The sequence below is a fragment of the Ammospiza nelsoni genome, chromosome 29 (assembly GCF_027579445.1).
Source record: "Ammospiza nelsoni isolate bAmmNel1 chromosome 29, bAmmNel1.pri, whole genome shotgun sequence".
In the NCBI taxonomy this organism is placed as follows: domain Eukaryota; kingdom Metazoa; phylum Chordata; class Aves; order Passeriformes; family Passerellidae; genus Ammospiza; species Ammospiza nelsoni.
Window position 1 is genome coordinate 3,597,883 of NC_080661.1, and position 26,122 is coordinate 3,624,004.

The 26,122-nt window shown below is 48.9% G+C and overlaps 1 protein-coding gene and 2 pseudogenes across 1 annotated transcript; all 3 read right to left on the reverse strand.

Moving 5' to 3' along the window:
• LOC132085215 (zinc finger protein 271-like) overlaps positions 1-11,703 on the reverse strand; it is a 519,877-nt pseudogene extending 508,174 nt beyond the window's left edge.
• LOC132085149 (olfactory receptor 14J1-like) lies at positions 3,337-4,269 on the reverse strand. Its single transcript, XM_059490523.1, has one exon. The coding sequence runs from the start codon at positions 4,267-4,269 to the stop codon at positions 3,337-3,339; it is 933 nt and encodes a 310-aa protein (XP_059346506.1).
• A 3,955-nt stretch (positions 11,704-15,658) lies between the features above and the next one.
• LOC132085216 (zinc finger protein 3-like) lies at positions 15,659-16,516 on the reverse strand (annotated as a pseudogene).
• Between the last annotated feature and the right edge of the window lie 9,606 nt (positions 16,517-26,122).

Consider the following 26,122-nt stretch of genomic DNA (forward strand, 5'->3'; position numbering starts at 1 on the left):
AAGGGGAGAGGATGATTTTGGGGAAATGATTACCATATGTGTGTTTAGTCCAGGGCAATCAATGAATATGCGTGCAAAATACAGAATATAAACAGAAACTTTCCTGTACTCAGCATGCACGGCTTTGGAAGAAGCTATCCCTGTGCATCCAACTGAATAAAGAATGCTGCTTCTTTATGCTACATTGGTGTTAAGGAGTTTTCTGGTTTACTGAATTTTTGGTAACACTCCCACTTCCAAGGAAAGCTCTGTCTGCTGCTGTTCACAAACAGAGAAGGGCTGGTGGCAGATGTGGGGCTCAGAGGTTGCCTGGAGCACAGTGACCATGAAATAATCAAGTTTTCAATGTTCTGTGAAAGAAGGAGGGGCAGCAACAAAACTTCTGCACTGGAATTAGGAAGGGCAGACTTTGGCCTATTTAGGATGCTGATCTGGGGAGTACCAAATAAGGTCCTGATTTTTTAAGTGAAACAGCCCCTAAAAACAAAGGGATCCAGGAAGGATGGACACATTTCTAGAAAGTAATCTTAAGCAGGAAGGAGCAGCCTGTCCCAGTGTGGCAAAAGATGAGCTGGTAAGGAAAATGACTGGCCTGGCTGCCCATGGAGCTGTTGTGGGAACTCAGGGGCAAAAAGGACTGGCACGGCAGGAAGTTTTAAGGATGTTTTTAGGTTATCAGAAAGAACATTAGAGTGGTGAAAGCTCAATCAAAACTTAACCTGACTCATCCTTTAAAGAAAAAAAAAAAGTTTGTATAAAAATTTTTTAGCAAAAGGATGGCGAAGGAGAACCTCTACTCTTTATTGGATGCAGTGGAGAAGATAGTAAGTAAAGATAAAGAAATGGCTGAACTGCTTAACACCTTGTTTGTCTCAATTTTCAATATTAGGACAGGCTGTCCTCAGGACAAGTATTCTCCTGAGCTGGTAGATGGGCACAGGGAGCAGAACAGCCCCCTCTGTAATCCAGGAGGAATCAGTTGGTGACCTGCTTAGCCACTCAGATGGTCACAGGTGTATGGGATTGGATGGGATCCATCCCAGGGGGATGAGGGAGCTGGTGGATGAGCTCCCCATGCTGCTCTCCATCATTTACCATCAGTGCCGGCTCAGCAGGGAGGGCCCAGAGGACTGGAGGTGCCAGTGTGAGCCCATCCCCAAGAAGGGCTGGAAGGAGGATGTGGGGAACTCCAGGCCTGTCAGCCTGACCTGGGTGCCCAGCAAGGTTATGAAACAGATCACCTTGAGTGCCATCACAGGGCACCCACAGGATGGCCGAGGGGTCAGAGCCAGCCAGCGTGGATTTAGGGGTGGCAGGTCCTGCCTGACCAACCTGGTCTCCCTTTATGACCAGGTGACCCACCTATGGATGCAGGAAAGGCTGTGGATGTTGTGTACCTGGACTTCAGCAAAGCCTTTGACTCTGTCTCTGACAGCATTGCCTGGAAAACCTGCAGCCCACGGCTTGGGCAGGTTCCCTCCTCGCTGGGAGATTTAAGAGCTGGCTGGAGGCTGGGCCCAGAGAGTGGTGGGGATGGTGCTGCACCCAGCTGGTGTCCAGGCACTGGTGGTGTCCCCCAGGGATCTGTGCTGGGCCCAGTCCTGTTTAATATCTTCACTGATGATCTGGGTGAGGGGATCAAGTCCACCATTCACAAATTGCAGATGGCACCAAGCTGGGTGTGAGTGTGGATCTGCTGGAGGGCAGGGCAAGACACAGCCTTAAGCTGCACCAGGGGAGGGTTAGGCTGGACAATAGGAAGAAGTTCTTCACAGAAAGGATGAGTGGGCATTGGAATGGGCTGGCCGGGGGGAGGTGGCAGAGTCACTGTCCCTCTCCAGTGTCACTTAGTGGCATGGTCTGTGTTACAAGGCAGAATTAGGGCATTGGTTGGACATGATGATCCCAAAGGTCTTTTCCAGCCTATTTGATTCTGTCATTCTGTGATGATTGGGACACTCTGGGGCCATTGGGACACTGCAGGGCCTCATGGAACTAAGAGGACCATGGTGACACCGTGCAGGCCCACAGAACCAGGGGTCCACTGTGGTGCTCTGGGGCCAAATGGACCCAGGGAGTGCACCGTGACACTCTGGGTCCTTGTGGTCCCACAGAGGCCATTGTGACACTGCAGGGCCTTGTGTAACCAAAGGGTTTCATCATTTTGACACTGCAAAATCAAAGAGACCATTGGGAGACTCCGGGGCCCAGTGGATCCAAGGGGCCGTTCTGACACTGCGGGGCCTCATGGAACCAAGGGGACATTGTGTAACCAAAGGACCACTGTGATGTTATGAGGCCTCAAGGGATCTGGAAGAACATTGTGACACTGTGGGGCCTTGTGAAAACAAGGAGTCCATTGTGATACTGAGGGGACTTGTGGAACCACAGACACCATGGTGACAGTGTAGGACCTCATGTGACCATGGGGCCATTGTGACAGTCTGGGGCCCCATGGAACCAAGAGGCCACTGTGAAAAAGCAGCACCAATGAGAACACTGTGACACTGTGAAGCCCCATGGAACCAAGGAGACCATTGTCACATTTGTGGGCCCCATGGAACAAAGGAGACCAGTGTGACAGTGCAGGGCCTGGTGTAACCAAGAGGCCATTGTGACACTGAGGGGGTACATGGAACTAAGGACATCTTGGCAGATGACACCAAGCTGGGTTTGAGTGTGGATCTGCTGGAGGGTAGGGGGGCCCTGCACAGGGCTCTGGACAGGCTGGATCCAGGGCCCAAATCCAACAAGGTGAGGTTTAACAAATCCAAGTGCCGGGTCCAGCACTTTGGCCACAGCAACCCCTGCAGCACTACAGGCTGGGGACAGAGTGGCTGGAGAGCAGCCAGGCAGAAAGGGACCTGCAGGGACTGATGGACAGCAGGCTGGACATGAGCCAGCCGTGTGCCCAGGTGGGAAAGAAGGCCAATGGCTCCTGGCCTGGATCACGAATGGTGTGGCCAGCACGAGCAGAGTTGCTGTGCCACCACTGATCTACCCCCAGCTCTGCACACAGACATTGCTGCTGCAGCTGCAGAGAAGGCAACAAAAGGGCATGCCTGCAGAAAATTCTGCTGGGAGATCCTTTAGTTCCTTTAAAGCTGCCAAATCCGCAGCCCTTTAAAGCCACCAAGTGCGCAGCCCCTCTTTGACACAGTCTGTGGCCACAGGGAAGCGGAGAGAAACAAAATGAGAAATGGCACAAGAAATGACATTTCTTTGTGGACAATATGAAAAAACTAAAACAAAGGAAAATAATCTCCAAAATGAAACCAACAAGAAGTATCAAAAACTAGTTTTATTACAAGTGTTTTGCAGAAATTGTGCATCAGTTTAATGTTCCTGAAAGCATCCAGTCATCAGTCTCCTCACTGCAGCCTTGAGCTCCTGGTTCCTCAGGCTGTAGATGAGGGGGTTCAGGGCTGGAGTAACCACCGAGTACAGAACTGACATTGCCAGATCCAGGGATGGGGAGGACATGGAAGGGGGCTTCAGGTTTGCAAACACTGCAGTGCTGATGAACAGGGAGACCACAGCCAGGTGAGGGAGGCAGGTGGAAAAGGCTTTGTGCTGTCCCTGCTCAGAGGGGATCCTCAGCACAACCCTGAAGATCTGCACATAGGAGAAAACAATGAACACAAAACAACCAAACACCAAACAGACACTAACTGCAATGAGCCCAAGTTCCCTGAGGTAAGATAATGAGCAGGAGAGCTTGAGGATCTGCGGGATTTCACAGAAGAACTGGTCCAGGGCATTGCCATGGCACAGGGGCAGGGAAAAGGTACTGGCCGTGTGTAGCAGTGAATAGAGAAAGGCACTGGCCCAGGCAGCTGCTGCCATGTGGGCACAAGCTCTGCTACCCAGGAGGGTCCCGTAGTGCAGGGGTTTGCAGATGGACACGTAGCGGTCGTAGCACATGATGGTCAGGAGGAAATACTCTGCTGAGATGAAGAAAACAAAAAAAAAGAGCTGAGAAGCACATCCAGTGTAGGAGATGTCCCTGGTGTCCCAGAGGGAATTGTGCATGGCTTTGGGGACAGTGGTGCAGATGGAGCCCAGGTCGCTGAGGGCCAGGTTGAGCAGGAAGAAGAACATGGGCGTGTGCAGTTGGTGGCCGCAGGCTACGGCGCTGATGATGAGACCGTTGCCCAGGAGGGCAGCCAGGGAGGTGCCCAGCAAGAGGCAGAAGTGCAGGAGCTGCAGCTGCCGCGTGTCTGCCAATGCCAGCAGGAGGAAGTGGCTGATGGAGCTGCTGTTGGACATTTGCTGGGGCTGCACGTGGGAACCTGATCATGGAGAAAAGGAAAGTGAAGTGTTAGAGGATATTTGTATCCAAAATCAAAGCCATTTCCCATATACCATTCTCTGTAACATACATGGACATGGTTTTGTGTTTAAGAGTTTTGAAGTTTTCTTTATAAGCTCCCCCCATGTCTCTCCTGGTATTCTTGGATATCTGAAACCGTCAGCATTATTTCTGCCCTCCAGTAGATGAGAGTGAGTTCCATAAGGCAAGATGATGAGTGGAGAGTTAGGGGAGATGGTCTGTCCCTTCATTCTGTTTGGAGTTTCTGTGAACTTTCCGTTTTCTCAAATGTAGGGTGTTCACACTCCCACATTTCTCTTAAAAACCCCCAGGTACTGCTGAGAGCAGATGGATCGACCACAGCCCAGCTCCACATTTGTAGCCAATAACTCACATTGCTCATTTCACCAACCCAATAGCAGCATTTTCAGTGTCACAGCACCTCTGATTTCCCCATCAATTATACAACTCAGAGATGCTCTAGGACAGGTTTGCACCCTGGATTGGAGCTCCCAGCTTGGACTGAAATCTCAGGGAGACCACCAAGTGTCCTTATGATGGCATTGGACGAAGGGAGATGCAGCTCCTTCCCTGGCTGCACTGACAGCATTGCCCAGAGCCGGGCACTGGGGACAGCATCACTCTGAGCCAGCTGTGCCCCCTCCAGAGCCCCCAGGGCCAGGCAGCTGCTCCCAGCTCTGTGCTCTGCAGGGGGAACTGGGCCCGGGGCTGCAGAGCTGCCCCACGGCTCTGCTGCAGCTCTGCCTGCACAGGAGGGGCTGCACGCCTTGGAGCCCAGGCCCTGAGGGCAGAGGCTTGGCTGGGGCACAGGAGGGAGGGGGCTTGTTCAGAGGGAGGGGGCTGCACTGGAGGGGATCCTGTGAAGATCTCTAAACTCTCCCTGCCACAGCAATTCTGGGTTTTGTTTTCTCTCCTTGCCTGATCTTCTCTCTGCTTCCTGCAGATTTCTCTCCTGCAGGTGTTTCCCTGTGCCTGATCTCTCCCTGCCATCACTCACAGACCCCAAATCTCTGTGCACTCTCCTTAGCCTGACAGAACCCTGGCTGCTTGCAGAGCACTGGCTGGGGGCAGGTTCTGTTTGCAGGTGGGAGAAAGGACAGCTCAGACTGAGCCTGATGGGTCCAGCAAAGGTGATGCTGGTGCTCTCCCTGGGCAGAGTGGCTGAAAGCACTTTATGGATCTCCTGTGAATCTATTGATCGCTAAAACCAACAGTTCGGATATCTCAGGGACTTGAAGAACATAATGATTAGCAATTCATACTATCTTTAATATTTAACCCTCCCTTCCTGACATTCTCCAATATTAGGAAACTGAATACTTGAACTCTTTGTAAATTTCCTCACTTTTATTAAAAAGCTTGTCTTGGAAATATTCTATGACTTATTAGAACCCCTAAGCATGTAAGAGCTTCATGAGCATTTCACCGCCCCTGCACCAGAAACACCCAGAGTTGTACTCACAGAGTCTGTAGGCATTGGGATGTTCCAGCTTTAGGAGATGGCTCCAGGAGCTGCAGCTGCATTGTCCTGCAGCCAGAGGTTCCTGTGCCAAGGGCTGGCAGTGATTCTGCCCCAGGTACTTCTCAGCACCTTCCCAGCCCTGACTGAGTGAAGCTCTCTGTGCCTCTGTGCTGTGCCCGGAGTGGCTGCAGGCAGTACCCCAGACCTGCTGGGCTGGGAGAAGAGTTGCTCATCAAGAGAAATGTGCTTTTGAAGCTCTTCTTGGATACCAGGAGCTGCCTCTGTGCCAGGCTCAGTTCAGCAGCAGAGACAAAGCACAAGGACTTTAATGAGCCTCTGGGGCTTTGTTCTCAGGCCCTGAACATCAGTCGCTGAGAGGGAGCTGAAGAAACCTCTCCAGAACTCCAAGTCAGAATCCAACTCCAAACTTTCTTGGACTTTTAATGGGTCCCACTGAGGGACATGACTGAGAAAGTGTCCCCAGGCCCCAGGCAGAGCAGAGAACTGGAGGCAGGGATGACAGGTGGGGACAAAGAGAAGACAAGTCTTGATGTCCTGGGGCACAGCAGGGTCTGTGCCACCAAGGGCTGGGAGGAGACACCTTGTCCTGAGGCACGGGGGCCTCCTGGCACAGCCCCAGCCGGGCTGGGCACTGTCAGCCCCTTGTCCTGCCCTCAGCATCCCCCCCTAGCCCACATCCCAGTGGCCTCAAGGATCTGCTGGAAGGAGTCCCTGGGGAGCCTTGCTCAGGAATGCCCCTGGGATCTCCTGAATGCTCCCTGCAGGGACTGCAGGTTTTTCAAAGGACTTTGGGTTTGGCTTTTGCCTTGGAGTGTCTGAGAGGTTTTTGCAATCTTGGCCTCCAATTATCTGCTGTAATTAGTCCCTGGAGAGGCTTTGTCAGTAACAACACTCAGTGGGGCTCATTAATGCTTCAGGGTACTGCAGGTATTTTAAGGTACTTGGCGTTTCCCTTTTGATACAGACTCAGTGAGAGGTTTGTGCAATCATGGCTCCAATTATCTGCTTTAAGGACCCTTGAGATCTTTGTACTGTAGCTCATTAATACCTTGAGATACTCAAGGTTTTTAAGGTACTTTGGATTTTCCTTTCCACACTGAGTCTCTGAGAAGTTTTTGTGCCATCCTGGCCTCCAATTCTCCAAGGAGTCCGTGAAGAGCCTGTGTTGGGATGTACCTCAGTGGGACCCATTCATGCTTTGAGACACTTTGAGTTTTTCCTCTGACTTTGACTCCTGGAAAGGTTTGTGAATTCTCCTCTCAGGCCCTGAGGTTCCAGGGTTCAGCTCCAAATGCACGACGAGGCTCATGAGGATCAAGCAAGTCCTGATAAACCATGGCTCTGCCTTGATTTCCTTCTTCTGTTGTACAAATCACTAGGAATTTCTTCTTGTATAGTTATGGAGAAATATTTCAAAGAGCTTCTAATAAATCCACATTCTTCTTTTAAAGATATGTTGTGCTCTTTAGAGCAGAGGTGATCACAGCATTCAGTGACTGATAGTGACTCAGGGACTCTCCTCAAGCAGTCTGGCCTGATCAAAAAAGCTGTGCCTTGAGATCTGACCCTGTGTGGACCACCTTACTCCACATTTGCCAGCCCCAACCTGTCCCTCCTTTGTCACTTGAGGCTGGCTTAGCTTGGAGAACTGGCTGCACTCAGGCAAAGAGGGGTTTTATTTTTTTATTTTTGTAATCTAAAACTCCTGAGTTCTCCATTGAATACAGACACCCTCCTCACATGTGTGCCAAGCCCACGTGCCACCAAGATCACTCCAGACCTGCCCTGGACCAGCTGTGAGGGTGTGTGGAGGCCCAGAGGCCTACCATCAGTCTCAGTCCCCTATACATGGATGACTGGTTCCAGATAAGAGGACTATGCTTTCAGGTTAGGGTGAGATCCCATTGATCTTTTCAGGCACATGCTGATTTATGTCACGTTATGTTTCCCCATTGGCCCATTGGCCTAATTACCCTAGTTCAGCTCCTATTGCTCACGTTTGTTTAGTCCTAGAATGTTCTTCTCTCTCTGTCCCTCCATTGGCCCTAGTTTGTGGCATTCTTTCACCCTTTTTCCCTATTGGCTGATCTGACCTCTGACCCATCCTCTGCACCATTTTCCCCCATATCCATTGGACCCTGACCCTCAGCTCCCCCCTCACTACCCCATATAAGGCCCTGTTCCCTCAGCCCTTTCTTCATCCCTGGAGCCTGTTCAGCTGTGTAGCCTGTTCCTGTACCAATAAACCCAGTTTTCTGGAGAAAATACAAAGATCCATCCTGCCTATTCTGTCGGCTTTCTAAGGTAGCAGTGAGCTTTGGGCTCATGAGTGCTGGATGCTCCAAGGGCCTCAGTAGAGCCATGGTGCTACACATGGCACCCGAATAGGGACCTGATTTGTTGAGTTCCCTGTGAGCATCTCCAGCGGTGATCCTGCCAGCCAGACGTCACTGGAAGCTGTTCCCCTTCAGGTCAGCCACAACACTGAAGTGAGACTTCAGTTTTATCGAATCTCATTGAAGAAGAAGTTAACAATCCCTTCAACATCTGTGGGACCAACTTCACTGACAGCCCCACAAGCCCAACTTTGGCTGAAGATTCTGCCTGTGAGACTGAGAGTGAGTGACTGAGGGGCAGAGAGCTCCCAGGGGTCCAGGCTTTTGATTTTCTACTCCTGTGAGTGGGAAATCCCTCTTCCACTGGGGGCAACTATGGGAAATAATCAGTACCAAGCCGAAAAGGATGTTTCTGTTAAATTTTGGAGAGTTTTAAACTTAGAGGGGAGTTCATTTTCTGAGGAGAGTTTAAAATGTTTTGTTCACTGGTTGTTTAAGGAATTTCCTGATATCTCTGTTGATCCTATCTTTCAGTTATCATTTTGGGATGTTGTTGGGGAAAAGTTTATATTTTACAAACACAAGCGATGTTAAAAGTTGGGAAATTTTATCTGTTGTTTCATTCAATTTATAGGATCATTTAACGAGTTCATGGTTCAAACCCTTTGTCCTGGTTTATTCAACCCGCCCCCCACATTTCTGAACCCACGTTCCCTGAGAACAGGATGGGAGATGGAGCCTGCCCTTTGGCACACACAAGCCATCTGCCGCCTGCCATCTTCCCTCCTTTTCTGTCCTCTCCTCAGGGTGGTAGTGGCCGTGCTGCCCTGAGATACACCCTTGACCACATTCCTTCATCCCCTGATCCTAATCCCCCTTCCTATAAATCACAAGATGGCAATACTCCTGTTAGGGAGATGTCCATTTCAGACTCCCTCCTGCCTTCATCCCCCTTTCCTGCCTTTTCTCTGGGTACCTCCCCTGTGATGGGTCCCACCTTGACGTCAAATGTCAAATTCTGCCCCCGGAACTGGACATGGGGCCAACTGGAAGGAAGCCATTTCGGCTACCAAAGGCCTTAAACACAAGGTGTTGCCAGTTGGCTGAAAGCCCTGCGCCCCTCCCAGCAGATCTGCTTCCTGCAGAATTCTCTGTCTCTGTCCTTTCCCTGGATCTCTGTTGCAGATGGAAGCTGCTGGTGCCATCCTCACCTTGAACCTCTCTCTTGAATGCAAACAGATGTTCCCACATGTGTTAAGCAGGATTTGCTCAATGTTCCTACAAAACTTTTGTTGTTCCTTATGGAATGAAGGGGCCATTTTGGCACTGAGGGAGTGTCGTGGAAGCAAGGAGTCAGTTGTGACCCTGGGTCCCATGGAACCAAGGGGCCATGGTGACACAGCAGGGCCGCATGGATACTATGGTCCATTGTGACACTGTGGATCCAAGGAGACCATGGAGACACCTCCAGAACCTCCTGGAACCAAGGAGTCCATGGTGACCCAGCAGGGCTGCATGGAGCCAATGGTCCATTGTGACACTGCCCTCCAAGGAGGCCATTGCAACACTGTGGAAGCTCATGGAGTGAGAGAGGCCATTGTGACACTGAAGAACTTCATGGCACCAAATATCCATGGTGACACAGCAGGGCATCATGGGAACCAAGGAACTGATGTTGGCAGTAGAGAAACTCATGGACCCAGGGGCCCTTGTGGAACTGCAGAACCATCAGAGCTGCTGGACCTTGTCCCAGCTCCTTGGGAGGCACGGCAGGAGCAGCACCCTGGGAGCCTCGGGAATGCCTCTCTGGCATGCATGGCACACACTGCCAGGGGCTGGAATTCCAGTTCCCAGGCAGGAAAAGATGTTCCTGTGCTGGGAGGCAAAGGTTTTAAGAAGGAGCCAAAAGCCAAGTGGAGCAAGATCCTACAGTGACATTTCACTGCCAGCCTTCATAACTTCACCGACGTTTGTTGTAGCTCATGGATGGGGAATTAAATCAGGGCAGGATCTTTGGTGGGAGCTGCCCTGGTAATGGGAAACACTGAGAGAGAAACAGCACAGGGAAAGAAAGGCAGGAGAAAAAGGAGGACACAAACACAATCAGATGCGAAGGTGGCACTCTGAAAAACAAACTGGAACTGACAGAAAATGAATGGGACAGAAATCAATATTCTCAAAGTTTTATTTACTATCAAAATACATCCCACCCACCCAGCCCCAGACAATCCCCAATCCCCAAGCCTCAAATTTGGATCCCACTTCTCCCAATCTCCTTCCAATCCCATCTCACCCTGGAGGCTGTGGAACTGAGTAAATTTGGCATTGGACTAAGTTTTTTATAAGGTGGGAACAAGCCAAATTGAGGTGGGATTGAGCCCTTTTGAGGTAAGATTGAGTTGTTTTCAGTGGGATTGAGACATTTGGAGGTGACAGATCAATCCATTAAGACTTGGAGTACAAAGAGATGGAGAACACTTCCTGAAATCCTCCAACAACCCACTAATCCCCCAGAATATGTCTTTAAACCATAAATTCCATCTGAAATACATGTTATAAGGTGGGACTTGAAACATCTTTAATAAATAACTTTCCTTTAATCCTATTGCAGGTGTTTTTAAGCAATAAAGACAAATCAGAAGAAAATTAGGGCCAAACCAAGAAGATAACCGGCCAGGTGTCCTCCCCACATGGATCACAGGGAATGTGGGTCACCAGGGATCTGACCAACATGGATCCTTCTGTGGGGCATGGAGTTGGAGCAGTGCATAAAGCTCTTCCTGCAGTCAGAACATTTGCAGGGCTTCCCTTACCGGTGCCTCCATTGGTGTTTGGTCAAGTGAGAGCTCTGGGTGAAACCTCTTCCCACACTGGGGACACTCGTAGGGCCTCTCCCCAGTGTGGATGCATTGGTGCCTGATGAGGGCAGATCTGCAGCTGAAGCCCTTCCCACATTCCCCACACTCATAGGCCCATTCCCCAGCGTGGATCATCTGGTGGCTGATCAGGGTTCTGCTCTGCCTGAAGCTCTTCCCACACTCCAAGCACTTCTGGGGCTTCTCCCCATGATGAAGCTGCTCATGGACCACCAGCTCTGAGCTCTGGCTGAAGCTCTGTCCACCTTCATGGCTCTGGGTGGGTCTTTCCTCCTCAGAGCACCCTGGGCTGGGTTTGCAGCCCCTGCTCCTGCAAGATCTCTGGGGATTTTCCTCCCCAGTGGAATTCTGCACAGTGGAGTCACTCAAAAGAGCCTCTTCCACGAGGTTCTTCCATGGAGGTTTTTCTTCCCTGGTCTCCATCCTCAGCTCCTTCCCTGGGGAAGGAAGGACAAGGAGAGGATGGAATTTTGCTCCGTGCCACAGGGAAGGGGAAGGAGATTCCCTCAGAGCATCCCTGGCAGGATGGGGTTGACAGCAGGGCTGTCCTGCAGCCAGGGGCCATGTTGGGCTGGGAGATGGAGCAGGAGAGAGGGGGAAAGGGGCACTGACTTCCTCCTCACCTGCCCGGGTGTCCCAGGGCATGTTCCTTTTCCTCGCAGCATCCTCTTGCATCTGATCAAGGTTTGGGAATGGGAAATCCTGTTTTGGGAGAAAAACAAGGGATGAGCACACTGAGTTTTATACTGGTTTGAACGCAAACCTGGGGGAGGGTCTAAACCAGAACTACATTTTAAGAGGAAAATGAAGGTCAAGGCCATAATACAGAAACACTACCTTAAACTGACAGAGTCAGGATATAACCTGACACCCTTTTGGTCAGGGTGGTGGCAGCAGTCCCAATAAATGGTGGTGCAGTCCTGTTGGAGTGAAGAACGTGATTCTGTCAATGCAGTGATCCTGTAGAAGGGTCTGGTCTTCCTCTAGAGGTCCAGTGGTGGTTATGGAGGTCTTGTCCTCTGGGAATCCAGTAGGCAAGCTGCTCCTGGTGTAGCAAGGCTCAGCTTATATCCAGGTAGGAATGCTTGGATCCTCCCCCTGGGCGGAGCATCCCACAATGGGAGCATGGAATTTTATCAGTCCTGCAGTGACACTCAATGGCTCATTCACAGGAGATATATCCCCTGGAGGGCGTTATCAGGGCTGAGTCATGGAAGAGATAAAGAACACTGTCTCGCCTGTTTATAGCAGTTGATGAAGATCGGGATTGAAAACATGCATTTGGTTACATCTTGCATGGCAACCTGAAACAGTGGGGTAATCCCTGCTCAGGGGGTGAACACCACCCCCCTTACCCAAACTGGCTCAGGTGTAAAACCCCCACCCTGGGAAGGCCACACACACAGGGGATGTCACACTTGGCCTGCTTCAGGGGAGGTCTCTGTCCCTGTCACTCCCTTGCTCTCCCCCTTTTTCTTTTCCTCTCTCTGTCTACCTCACATTTACTATTCAATAAAATCCACTTTGGGTTTGGTCTCGTTAGCACCTTAATTGGGGCATAGGAATCTCTCTTACGATTTTCTTAACCAGATTGCAAAATTATTTTGGCACAGTGAGTTCAGGGCACTGTTATCTGACTTCAAGTGCCTTTGACAACAGCATGGTTCCATCCAAGGAGGAGGTTGTGGTTCTCTCTGGAGGAACACTTGGAAACTTGGATGCAGCTTCCTCTGAGCAACTTACGGGAGAACAGATGAAGAAAATGGCTGTTGTGGGTGGCCAGTGAAAAAGAAAATATTTTATTGTCCTTCCTTGAAAAGTTTGTAAAATCACTGGAGGAAAGGGAGCAAATGTTACCAGCAAGACTGACAAGGTTCATTCTCCCCACAATGAGGAACACAAGAATGCTGAAAGTCCCACAAGAAGCCCAGCTGAAGTAGCAAAATTCCCATGTAACTTCTGAATTCCCAGGCTTCGGTTCTTTGCCAAATGTGAGAATAATTTTTCTCTTCATCCCTGTCACCTTTGTGACAGCTGCACAGAGCTTTCCCTTCCTTTTAATAATCTGTATTGGGCTAAATTTCCACTTTTCTTTAATCAGAACCTGCCAGCAGCTGAGCTGGAGTTGTGCAGGAACCAATGAAACTTGGAATAGCCACAGAATTGCTTGGATTGTTAGTTTATTCATCTTTGGGATTTGTTTGCGCTTTCATCACAAGTTCCTTGTGGCAAGACCAAATATTCTTAAAAGTGATTTATGCAGCGTTAGGTTTGATTTCAGCCAAGTTTATTTTGTCCAGTGCTCATGGGATACTCAAGGGGTCTCTGTGCCTCTCGCCTTGGGGGGATGCTTGGGAGGAGCTTGGGAGGGTCCCTGTCTCTGTCACCCCAGGCCATTCCCCAGGGGGTGTCCCTGTCCCGCTCACCCCAGACCATTCCCCAGGGGGTCTCCATCATTCTCACCCCAGGAAATGCCTGGGGGGTCTCCCTCCCTCTCATCCCTGTCACATCTTGTGACAGGAGCTTGACCTCATTCTCCAGGTAAGGTTTTTGAGAAGAGCAGACAGGACTGTGGAGAAGATTCCTGGAAAACTGAAGCAGCTTTCCAGAAGTGAAATGAAAATGGAAAGAAATCATCTGAAATATTTTCCTCAGTTTATTTCTATGCTCCCCTTTTCCATCTTGCATTACTTCTCCATGCCATGAGTTCTAAATGCATCTCACCTCTAAGATCAATGACTTAGCGAGTTTTAGACACTCTAAAATACCATGAGCTGCACAGTTTGCCTTCCCCTGTTTTTGTTGGAAAGCAGTGCTGGAGCCATCAGTGCAGTGGTTGGGTCAGGCACGAATCCTGCACTCAGGGAATGTGCCCCGGCAGTGTGTGACCCTCAGCAGGGACAATGCTCAGCAATCCTGCAGGCAGGGAATGTGCCCCGGCAGTGTGTGACCCTCAGCAGGGACAATGCTCAGCAGCGTTGCTGTGCTCAGTCTCCATGGAACCATGCCAGGAGCAGCTGCTGAGCTCAGAAGCCATCGCAGCCCCCGCCCTGCCCAGAGCCCCTTGGCAGGGTGGGCTCCTGCCCTGGCTCTGTGTGCCAGGAGCCGGCAGCGCTGGGTGCAGGGAGCCCAGGGAGGGCACAGAGATGCTGGGTGAGAAATGCTGGGGCACAGCGAGATGGGCGAGTGCAGCCGGCCAGGGCAGAGGAGCAGCACGCACAGGGGCACAGCCTGCAGGACAGATGGCCAAGGGGAGAAAACAAAAAACTTCTCAGGAGGGTGGAGAACAAACTTTTAGTTACAAACTTAAGAGAATGAAGTACTTGGGAAATCTTAAACAGCATTGAATTACAGTAAATCACTTGACAAAGCACTGACTTCGCAAACTCTAACCTGTCCAACTTCAAGTTATGCAGATTTTGAGAAGAGGAAGTCAGGAGAAGAGAGAGATGGAGAGAGAGATCCACAGTCAGTCTTGGATCTCAGCTGCTGTGAGCTCTGGAGCCGTGGGACGTTTCAGTGTCACACCTGTGTCACAGCCTGACCTGCTCTGGTCCCTCTCTCAGGTGGGGTTTTCAGGGTGCCAGGGGCTTGGCAGCCACTTTGGGGCTGGGCCAGAGGCTGCAGTGGCTGGGGTGGGGCAGTGACCACCCCACCTATGCAGAACTCTCCCTGCCCCCAAACACACACTGGAGATGTCTGGGGCTGTTCATCATTTCTCTGCTCTCCAGCACCAAGGCAACAGACTCTGGATACAGCTCTGAGATCATGCCCAAGGCAACCACCCCTGGCAATGGGGCTCCATGGAGCTGCTCTCAGGAATGCCCCCAAGAGCTGGAGAGAGCCCCAAAACTGCCTCAGAAATGTGAGATACCTCAAAATCTCTTCAGGAATGTAGATTATTAAAAAATTCACTCAGTAATGGGCTCCCCCTCCCTTCATCATCCCCAAACTTTGGCTGTCTCATTCCAGACCCCAACCCACCTCCCCATTCCCAACCTCAACACATCCCACCCCTCCTGGACATCATGGCCACCTTCCCAAGCCATGTTTCCCCCATTTTCCACCTCCTAAACTCCATCCCACCCATCCTGCCCTGCCTAATCCCCATCTCAACACTCCTGATTTGAAGCTCACTTTGCTCAGTCCCCTTCCAACCCCATTACACACCAAAGAGCTGTGGAATCGAGGAATTTTGGAGTGGGATTGAGTAGTTTTCAGTGGCATTAAGATGACAGATTGAATCCTCTTGTCTCTTTCAGTGCCAAGAAAGGGAAACAAGTACACCAAATAACCCTAAAACCCCCAAATTCTCCCAGTTATCTCCCTGAATCCCAGATTCCCCTGAAACACAAGTAAAAAGTGAGGTTTTAGATGCCCTTGATGAATTTATTGATTTTTACCCCAATTTTCTCTGTTTTAAAGGGATGAAGATGAATCCAAAAATTAGGGCCAAAACAAAAGAATAACCAGCCCAGTGTCTTCCCAACATGGATCACAGGGAATGTGGATCGCCAGAGCTCTGACCAACATGGGTCCTCCCATGGGGGATGAAGCTGGAGCAGTGCATGAAACTCCTCCTGCAGCTGGGGCACTCACAGGGCTTCCCTTACCGATGACTCTTTTGGTGTCAGGTAAAGAACGAGCGCTGTGAGAAGCTCTTCCCACACTGGGGACACTCGTAGGACCTCTCCCCGATGTGGATGCGCCGGTGCCTGATGAGGGTCAAGTTGCGCTTGAAGCCCTTCCCACAGTCAGGACAGCAGGAGGGCCTCTGCTCTGTGTGAATCTGCTGGTGCAGGAGGAGATCAGAGCTGGTCTGAAACCTCTTCGGACACTGGGGACACTCATAAGGCCTCTCCCCAGTGTGGATGCGTTGGTGGGTGACGAGGGCAGAGATGCAGCTGAAGCCCTTCCCACATTCCCCACACTTTGTAGGGCCATTCCCCGGTGTGGATCATCTGGTGGCTGATCAGGTCGGAGCTCCGTCTGAAGCTCTTCCCACGCTCCAAGCTGTTGCAGAATGGCTCTCAAGTTCAAACTTCCTTTAGGTCCCTGTTCGGGCAGCCATTTGTTGCAGAATGAGGCCTTTGTCGGGGATGAGCCATTTGTCAGTGAGGGGAGACTCGGGCACTCAATATGAGTGATAAGCAAGTTCCGTTTATTGAAGAGAGCATCAAACACTTATACAGCACATAATAAGCTTATGAATATTCTGTAAGCCAAGCGATCTATTGGTTAAACTATACCATCAACTCTTCCTCATTCTTTTGGGCCTACATTCTCTATTTCCCACGTCTCTCTGTCCACTTGTTATCATACCCAGCTAGGCCTAAGGACACGCTATCTTGCAGGTGCAAAACTCAAACTAGCTGTGTTCGGTACTTTCCCAGCTCCTGGTCGGCTAACAAGCGAATGTCTACGTGACCTCTGTCATGTAGCCATTTCTCCACACTTACCAGTGAGCATTTTCAGTTCTGCCACCCATGTTTAGAGCAAGTTTTCTGTGACTCACTGCACCAGGTCAGTCCAAAGAAGAGCATTAGGAAGTATCCAGCTGTATTTTCTCTTCTTCCTTCTGTACATGCTGCTTTTTTGAGCACTCTGGCTTTCTGAGCTCCCTCACATGTCTTGATCCTTTTCTGGATAACCAGAGGAATATCGGGATTAAATCCTGTCTCAGCTCTGAGGTCTGGCTTTTGAAGAGCCCCAGTCATCCTCTCCTACTCATCTCATCCTGGTCTTGGTGGAAATATTATGCCTTCATGGGATTGTTATTCAGCTTTGGGGCATTCTGGCACTGCTGTTCAGTGAAAGATTTTGAGACTTTGAAAGGTTTCCTGGTGTGGCAATGAAAATCCTCAATCCTAATACTTGATGGGGTGTGCAGTTGCCTGAGTTGTGAAGCCTCCTGAAAAACATTGTTTGTTCTTTTCTCTTTGACTTTTCCTTGACTGTTTTCATCAACAGATCAGGAGGTTTGGGGATATCTTTTCAAAGGGAATTTCAATTAATCTCCTGTCTGGCATTTCAAAGGGGAACAGTGGTTTGGTTTTTTTAACCAGCACCTGCTTACCATCCAATTAGCTAACTGCCTTTAATTAACTATAATACATTCCAGGAGAGCAAAATAACAAGGGACCAAAATCAAGTGGTGATGACTCTGTGACTGAACCTGGACTTCCCCTTTCCCAGGTGCAGGATTCTGGGTAACCCTTTGCTGGCCACTTTGAGCTCTGCCATGCAGTGCCTTGGGTTTCTGGGGAGGGAAAAGCATCCAGTCCCTCACCTCCAGGTTCACATCTGCAAATCCAGAGGCCAGTGGATATTTCTGTCCATGGGATTTGCATACTGCATGCCCCATAGGATTCTGGTTGTGAGCTTTCCTCAAAAACATGGTGAGATGAGGTGTGCAGGACTCATTTCTTCAGAAGGGCAGGAGAAACCTCTGAAGGCCTCCCCTAAAGGGCCTCCTTACCCAGCAGTCTGACACAAATTTGCTTCTGAAGAGCTTTGTAATTTGTCCTTATTATGTTCTATGTGTGATTTAATGAAAGCCTTTTTCTCTACTGTAATTGAGCTCTTAATCTCATCTGAAAAGCAGAGCACAATCCCTTCAGAGATGGTGTTTGAGTAACAGCCTGTTTGTGTTTCCTCTGCTGTGGTACTGCTCATGGAGCTGCTCACTCCTGATTTAAGAACAGAAAATAAACAGATTTCTCTGAGTCAAAAATACCTCAGTGATGGCACATAGAGTAGGTTTGAATGAAAACCTCTTTTTTCTATTGGGCAAGAGATCTTCCAAGCAAGATCTTTCCTGGTTCTGCAAAGAATATGAAGGAGTGAGTTTTCCTTAGTGAGCCCCTGAGGCTTCATGCAGGTGATGCTCAGAAAATGGCACATGGGCATGGCAGCTGTCAGCAAAACAATTGGCTCTGGGCAGGTAAAAGTTGGCAGGAGATAAGAGTGGAAAGTCAAAACAACAGAATGCCGAAAAACTTGTAAGAGGATTAATGACTTCAGTGAAAATCCCTCATCTTAAAGCTTCAAAACACATTTTTACAAAAATCCACAAAGGTGTCCTGATTTTGATCAGTCTGATCTTCCTAAATAGCATTTTTCAATCAGAATTAGGAGTTGAGAGACACTAAAGGAGGCTCAGCAGAGGATTTTTCATTGTGACCTTAGTATATCTTTTTTACTGTGCTGTAGTTTGGAAGGAGGCCCCAAGCTCCAGCTGCAGCCTGGGGAGATCCTGTTGACCTAAACACTCCCCAAAGCTGCTGTGGGACTGACCCAGAACCAGAATCTGTATGGAACTGGGTAAAATACTTCCCACTAGAAAACACTTGCAGCTTGATGGTGATCCACAGTTCCCAGTTCAGACCACAGGCAGTGCCAGTAGTCACCAGTTTGCTGCCTGCTCTGTGCAGAGCTGGTGGCTGTGAGTGGCAGAGCTGTGGGGTGACAGGCTGGTGGCTTTTTGGGGCACACAGAGCCTTCCATATCTACTGCTTTGTCCCCACTAAAGAGTGGATTTTCCTAGAGAAATACCTGGAGAATGGGAAGGATGAAGAGCAAATCATTCCCTGCCAGTGGATGCTGTGCTTGTTGCAAACACGAGTTACATCTGGTAGGAGTCCTTGCTGTCAACCCTCAGGGATTCCAGGCTGAGATCAGCTCAGCTCTGTCATTTGCCAGGGGAATGAGGATCAGACTCCACCACACCTCCAGAGCTGGGGATGAGTGGGTTGAATCACATCCAGAGCCAGGATGAGGAATGGGCTGTGTTTTGTCTTGCCATGCACAGCAGATATCCTAATTTAAAGCTGTGCTGTCTTCCCAGATTCTGCTTCTTCCTCTGAGAAGACCCATCCATTTTGATCCTGTTCCTTTCCACCCATCCCTCTAAAGATCTCCATTACTGGAGTAATTGGCACTATTGGATCAACTTTTGATGTGATGAGCAGTGGATTTTTGTAGTCAACATGCCAACTTAAAGTGCCACAAATAAAAGATCAATTACTTCTTTCCTGGAGAAGAAATTAAGGTAAAATCTTTCAATGTAATGGGCTGAGTGTACAAAGCTAAAGAGGTAGAAGATTTAAATCAGACTGTCTCCTGAGAGGATGTGTTTTTAATGTAAAAGTAACAAAAACAACCCAAACAGTGAGAGAGCATCACTTGAGCTGCACCTCTGTCAGTAAGGGATGGATCCCTCCTGCTCTTTCTCCTGCCTGGGGCACCTGTGTGGGGCTGGTTGTCCCTGTCATTTACCTTTTGATTGCACAACCATTTCTTAGAAAACAGTTGGCTCTTCAGACCCTCCTGGGCATTCAAGTGAGTCCAGGAGATGTGGGGGTGAGCTGACAAGTGGGTTTGGATGGTCCTGGCTGTTAGGTGTTGCTATGTTTCCTGATGCTGGTCTCAAAAGCAATCCCTGGCACGCTGCTTTTGTGGAAGGCAGAAGAGCTCTGTGCTTGAAATTACCTGTTCTGGGGAAATGCAATGAATTTTCTGCTAGGAGCTGCATGTAAGCAGGGATGGAGCCTGAATTAGGGATCTGCCCTTGTGGGGATCCCTTACACTGACACAAAGCTCTCTGTGCCTTTCCAGAGGGCTGTCACCCTACAGAAACATGTCACTTCAGGGCAGGGAGGGGGATTTGACATCACAAAACATCGAGGGAAAGACATCGAGGCAAATTCTCCTTTTCTGGTCAGGAAAACCAGGGTGTGTGCCTGCTGTGTTCACGAGCAGCAAACCAATTGCTCAGGGATTTCTGCTGGGAGATTTGTGCTTTATGAAATTCCTGCCAGTGGCAGAGGGCTGGGGAGCTGGAAATGATAGCGCTGTCTTCCTCCCCTCTGCTGCTTTAATTGTTTGTAATGATTTAATAAGCAGCACTATTCTTCCCCGCAGCAAACACAGGTGGCATTTTATTACCTTTATTAGGGTCCCTGTTTGGAATTTCTTTGCTGTATTTCCTTCTTTGCAGGCTTGGTCCAAAACTTGGAGAGGTCACTGTAAGAACTGGACTTTGTGCTGTCAATATTCTGAGTGTTGAGCCAGCACCAAATCCATGCAATTTTATGGGAAAGAAATAATAAGGACAAATGACATGATTTAAGCAAGGAAATGCTCTTGCCTTTAGCATTTTATGTGCACACCAGGAGAGAAAGAGCAAAGCAGGTACAAGCTCCCAGTAGTTGCAGAAAAATGAATGGAAATAACTGCCCGTTTAGGCTGGGAATCAGGAGAAAATTTATACTCATCAGAAGGGTGTTGAAGAGGAGCAGCTGCCTAGTGACAGCAGACAGGTGGAGAAGTGAAACCCCAAATTAAAGGCTTTTAATGTGGAGTTTTTTGGATGTTGGGGTCTTTAGAAGCAGATTTTGTGAGTCCCACGGGCAATGGAGGTCACTTCCCAGGGGAGCATCCCTGTCCCATGCCTGGGATCTGCGGCTCTGGTCCCACAGAGTGATTTGGGTTGTACCTGATGGCTCAGCAGAGCTTGGGGAAATGCCTCAATGTTGGTTGGATTTGAATGGCATGTGGGTCAAATCGAGTTTCTCCTCTGAGGGATGGAGTCTTGACCTCTCACAGGTTTTGCTTGAGTATTTCTTTAATCTTTCCCCCACCCCAAAACCCCCCAACAGATCCCCTTCTCCTGCCACTCTGTATCTCCCACAGCTGTGATCCTCAGGGCTTTTCCCTTACACTAAAAGAACTGGAAATCGGCTGGGTTTTGTTGCCTCTTGGCAAAAAAATTGTGTCCTATTATGCAGCTCAGGGGGAAAGAAACCTCTTCCTCCCTTCAGTCTGCTGCCACAAAGTGTTTTGTTCCTCTTTGTGAAGAACCAGGAAGAAACACTTCTTTTTAAGATGAGGGAGCCCAATTCAATTCCCTTATCATTCTGAGCAAAATAACCCAGTTATTTATGTTGAAATTCACTCCAAAATTTTGAAGATATCTTTTTAGAAAATATTTCTCTTGGTGACTGATTATGAGTGGGTATGGGAAGAAACTCTTTGCATTGAACCACTCAAAGCAGTAATTTCTTCCCAAAGAGTAGATGTAATTCCATTTTTTGGGTGAAAAAAAATAAGTAGTAGTGGACCAAAGGAGCTTCAAGCTGATCTCTATTTGCTGCCAATGACTGAATTAAATGCACAGGGTTCCTATCAGCTCTTCCAGACAAAACGTTGTATTTGGGTTATTGGGGGTTTTGTCAGAAATCTTTGTAGCATGAATAGTTCATGGACTTATCTCTGCTGGCTTCAGCCATTCTGCTGTCTATCATATCTTGCTATTATAAGGCAGCTCTTTTCATTATGTTGTCTTTTAATTCAGATATCTGAGCCTTTTTCTACTTCTAGTTCCACTTTTCAGTAGGACAAACATTTTCGGTCAATGTATTCAGTGGTGGCCACACAAGTGAAGGCAAGGAGCTGGCAGGTAATAATTTATGAAACTTTCTATAATTGGAAAAATCTCAGCATTCAATTTCCATCTCTTTAGAAATCTCTTATTTCTTTTCTTGTCTCTTGTGCTCTTTGTGGCTGGTCTGAGTTTAGTGCTTGGAAATGCAATTAGATGGATTCCAATCCTTTTGAGAGAGAATAATCTTGTATACAAAGCCAAATAAATTTAACTTTTCAATATTAGAGCAGTTTGACATCCAGGTTGGGGACCTGGCAGTGGTTAGTGCCTGGCCAGCCTCAGAACACAGAGTTTGTCTGATTTAGGTCCAGCCCCTCAGGGTGCTCAGGAACAGGGGTTCCACACAGCCCAGCGCACCCTCCTTAGCCCTGGGCTCCCAAGGGCAGAGCCATGGCTGAGGCTCTGCAGGAGCAGGCGGGCTCAGCCCTGCTCCAACATGGGATCCCATGGGACAGGGCACGTTGGGATTTGCCCCTGCAGCTACCAGGTGTGTCCAGAGAAACTGCAGGGAGGGGGTGACCTCTGTCAGTGGGACCCCTCTGTGCACAGGTGCCCCCACTCCTGGGGTGGCTGTGCCAGCTCCCCCAGGGACCTCCAGCCCTGAGAACCTGGAGCAAGTGGAAACCACAACTTTGCAAATGCTGCCTGGGCCCAATGCAAATGGTAAGAGAACGGGGGTGTGAAAAAAAAAAATGTTTATTACAGAAGAACATCAACAACAATACAGAACACTTTAACAATGTAAGAACATTTGTAACAACAACAATCCGTAGAACGTATATACATTAGAACCTATCTAGCTAAAATATATGAAATTTGTAGAAGATAAAAAAATTCTACAAGTCTTAAGTCCTAAATCCTATTCCTAAAGACAAAAAACTGTAGAACATATGTACAAAAGGGTGGCATCTCTGTCCGGAATGTTCATCAGTGCTGGAAGAGAAGCAGGTGCTGTGGTCACTGCAGTCAGGCACAGAGGGCTCTTCCATGTGTCCCTAGGTTGGCACATGTGGGCAAAGCAGGACTCTGCTACCAGAGCTGAGCCTGGCTGGCTGTGGGATGGAGCTTGAGTGGCCCAAAGTGAGCACAGGACAGGCGGTGTGTGGCCACCAGACTCCAGTTCGCGAGGTGCCGTGTCTCTGCACAGGGACCAGCCTAGCTCCAGTCTGGCAGCAGGGGACCCACTCTGCCTGTGGGGATCACGTGCCTGTCCTGCTGCTGGCATTGGTCTTCATCCCAAAAGCATCTCCTCTTCCTCATCTTTTATATCAATGTCCATGTCCTCAATGTATTCTTCCATTTCCACTTCCATCTCCTCCTCTTCCTCATAAACATCCACTTCCATTTCCTCTTCCACATCCACCTCCATCTCTTCTTCCATATCCATATCCACCTCCATCTCTTCCTCTTCAGTCTCTTCTTCCTCCATTTCCACGTCCTCCCCTGTAGGAGTCTGGACATCCACCTCCATCTCTTCCTCTCTGTCCATGACAGCCTGCAGAGGTGGCAAAACCTCAGAGTGGGGTCCCTGTCCCACACCATCCCCACAGAGCTGCAGCCCACTCGGGCGGCTGGAGGTGTCCACCTCCATGGAAAGGCACCATACCTCCCTCAGCTGACAAATGAGACAAAGGATAAACGTGAGCATCCTGAAGTGATGGATGCCAAAATCCAGGCACTAGGGAGCTCTCAGCACTGATGGGAGTAGCAGAGGGCAGGTGACAAGAAGGGCGGCAAGAACGGTGATGAGGGTGAGCAGGAGCGCACCGAACGGTAGGCTGACACAAGGGCCAGTGGTTGAGTTGTTCTCTGTGCTGGGTGGTGGCAGTTCCAGTTGGAACGTGGGAAGTGACATCACAGAGATCCCAAGATTCCAGGGTCAACAGAAGTGGTCACTGGGGATCCCTGAATGGTTGGGCTTGAAACAGACCCTGAAGATCATCTTGTTCCAAGCTGAGCAATCTTCCCCCAGACCTTGGGGGAGCCCTGTTCCCAAGGATGGGGCATGCACAGCCTCTGTGCCCAGCCTGGGCCAGTGCCTCACTGTCCTCAGTGTAAAACAGCAGCTTCCTTAGATCCAGCTCCAATCAATCGGCAGCTGAAAGCCATCCCCCTTGTCCTGTCACCACAGGCCCAGTTGAACACTCTGTCCCCTTCTTTCCTGTGGGACCCTCCCAGTCCTGCACAGCCACAGTGGGGCCTCCCAGTGTCTCCTCTTTTCAGGCTGAGCATCCCCAGTGCCACTTGGACAGCAGTCAGTCAGATCAGGGGATGTCAAGGCTGAAGGGTAGCAAATAGCATCAGGAACTGAGAGATGGAAGCTTTAGACCCAGATTTGCCTCTAAATGTACAAAATTAATAACAGTGGAGGGAAAGATGGTGGAACACTTGCTCTAACTGGTGAATTTAATTTTTTTCTTCTTTTCTGTCATGCTGACGGGTTTTCTGTTTGAAAGGAAGCTTGGCACAATGTCCACTGTGTTCTCCATTTGTGAAACACCAAGCAGAGTCTGGGTGGGCTGATGATGCAGAGCAAAACCTGCAAATATACTGGTGATCCTGAGTCTAGGGATGCAGCTAAACCCAGCCAAAAGTAATTTCTGGAAAGTCAAGCCTGGTTTACATTTTCTTGAGTTTGACTATGCCAAATTAACCAGTCATTTATAAAAAGCAAATAAAAAGCTCAAACCAAAACAGACAAAAACCCAAATAAACAAACCCATGCAAACCAACCAACCAAACAAATAAAAATCCCAAATAAAACCAAAGGGAATAAGGAGTTAGTGTTAGTTGTGAGGATATCACAGCAGGCAAATGGCTGCTTCCCACAGAATCACCATAAAAAGCCACATAAAACAGCTGCTCCAAAATATACCCAACAGGAGAAAAATAAAAAGTGATAGATGGCAACTTTGGGGGCAGCTCCACATTAAGGTGAAGGATGAGCAGTGGTTCAGATCAGCATTCCCCACCCTCCAGGCTGCTGTTTGCTCCCGATGAAAGACCCTTGCAGGACTGTGGCCCCTCTCAGTGCAGTGTAAATCATCCCCACAGCTCTCAGCTGAGCCACTGGCATTTCCAGAGCAAGATCCAGGCACAATCCTGAGCATCTGTGGAAGGTCCTGAGCATCTTTATGCTTAGAACCACAAAACAGCTCAGGCTCTCCCTGGACTGGGTTTTCAGGGGAGGTTTCCGCATGCCTGTGAGATCTGTTCATCCCTCAACACATCTGACTTGATGTACAATGATGCATTTTTGTTCCTTCCTTGCTCCTGTGTGCCAGTGAGGAAGCATCCTTCATGTGAATGGAGGATGTTGTGCACAGGAACATTTATTCCTGGATTGCCATTTTACTTCACTGTCGCTCAGCTGAACATGGTCCTTTTCTAAGAGGGACTTAGAAGAAATGTGTGGGAATTTTGGCTCTGAGAGGAGCAGAAAGCACATTTTCTACACCCCATTCCCAGCAGATGCAGTTTCCCTGGCAGAACAGTGATTGCCATTCATCTTCCTGGGAAGATTGTGAAGACATTCAGAGATCACAGGTTCAGCTGGCCGTTGGCTTTGTGTCCCTCATTTCACATGGCCAGTTTCAAGGGCCATTAAAAGAGGCTCATGTTTGCCTTGCTACCCAGAAGTGCTGTAGTTATTTCCAGGAGAAAACAAAAAATTGATTGTCCTCTGGTGTGGTAGAAATCCAACCACAATTGTGACTCTGAGAGCAAAGACAGCCTGTGCTTTTTGGGGCTGTAACAGCTGAGAGTGTGGCAGAGCAGTTTTTATATTATTTTTAGAGTGCTGAAAACATTGTTCCCAAAACAATCTCTCTCCCTGTCTTCTGTCATAAACTGTGGAACAGAGAAAATGGAAAGGAGCAGAGGTTTGTTTAAATTGGCTGGGGTTTTTAAAGTCTTAAAATAGTGTCAGCTTGATGCATGATACTTTAGAAATTGGATTAGTAGCACCTATTTCATCCCACCAGAGAGGTGGGATTTAAAACTTCCAACAACAGAAACACTGGATGTGAGATAGCTCAGTTTTCCACCCCTCACACAAGTATCTTGCTGTACTATTTTAAGCAGCTCAGCCATATATATTAAAATATTGCTCCAAACAACAACAGAATGAAAATGTTCCACCAAATGGGGAAAAATAAGAAAAGTGGGCAGCAGCCCTTTCTGAAGAGCTTGTGTTGATTTTGCAAAGTTGGATGCAAACAAGGTTTGTCATATTTCTTTCCTAGAAAAATGTAGATATTTAATAGAAATCTGTGTCTGAGGCTGCTAAGTTGGGGTATGATTTTAGATCTGGGAGGAGCAAAACAGGTTCCAGAGAAGCTGTGGTTGTGTCACCTTTGGAAGTGTTCAAGGCCAGGTTGCATGGGGCTTGGAGCAATCTGGTCTAGGGGAAGTGTCCTGAGTATGGTGAGTCCATGGAAAGAAACTTCTGGTTTTCCTGAGATGCTGCCTTTGCAAGGGGAGCTCACAAATACCCCACATAGTTTGAAATGCCCTGAGCAGAACCCAGCTGTGCTTTCCCACAGGTGATGAGGGATTTTCACTTGTATTTTATGGGGGATTTTCAGAGGGCAGTGCAAGAGTATCTGAGTGTATTTGACAGGCAGAGAGGGCCAGTGTGGCAGCAGCTTA

Excerpts from the sequence above, each read along its gene's own strand:
- LOC132085149 (XM_059490523.1), bottom strand. The coding sequence starts at position 4,269 with ATGTCCAACAGCAGCTCCATCAGCCACTTCCTCCTGCTGGCATTGGCA.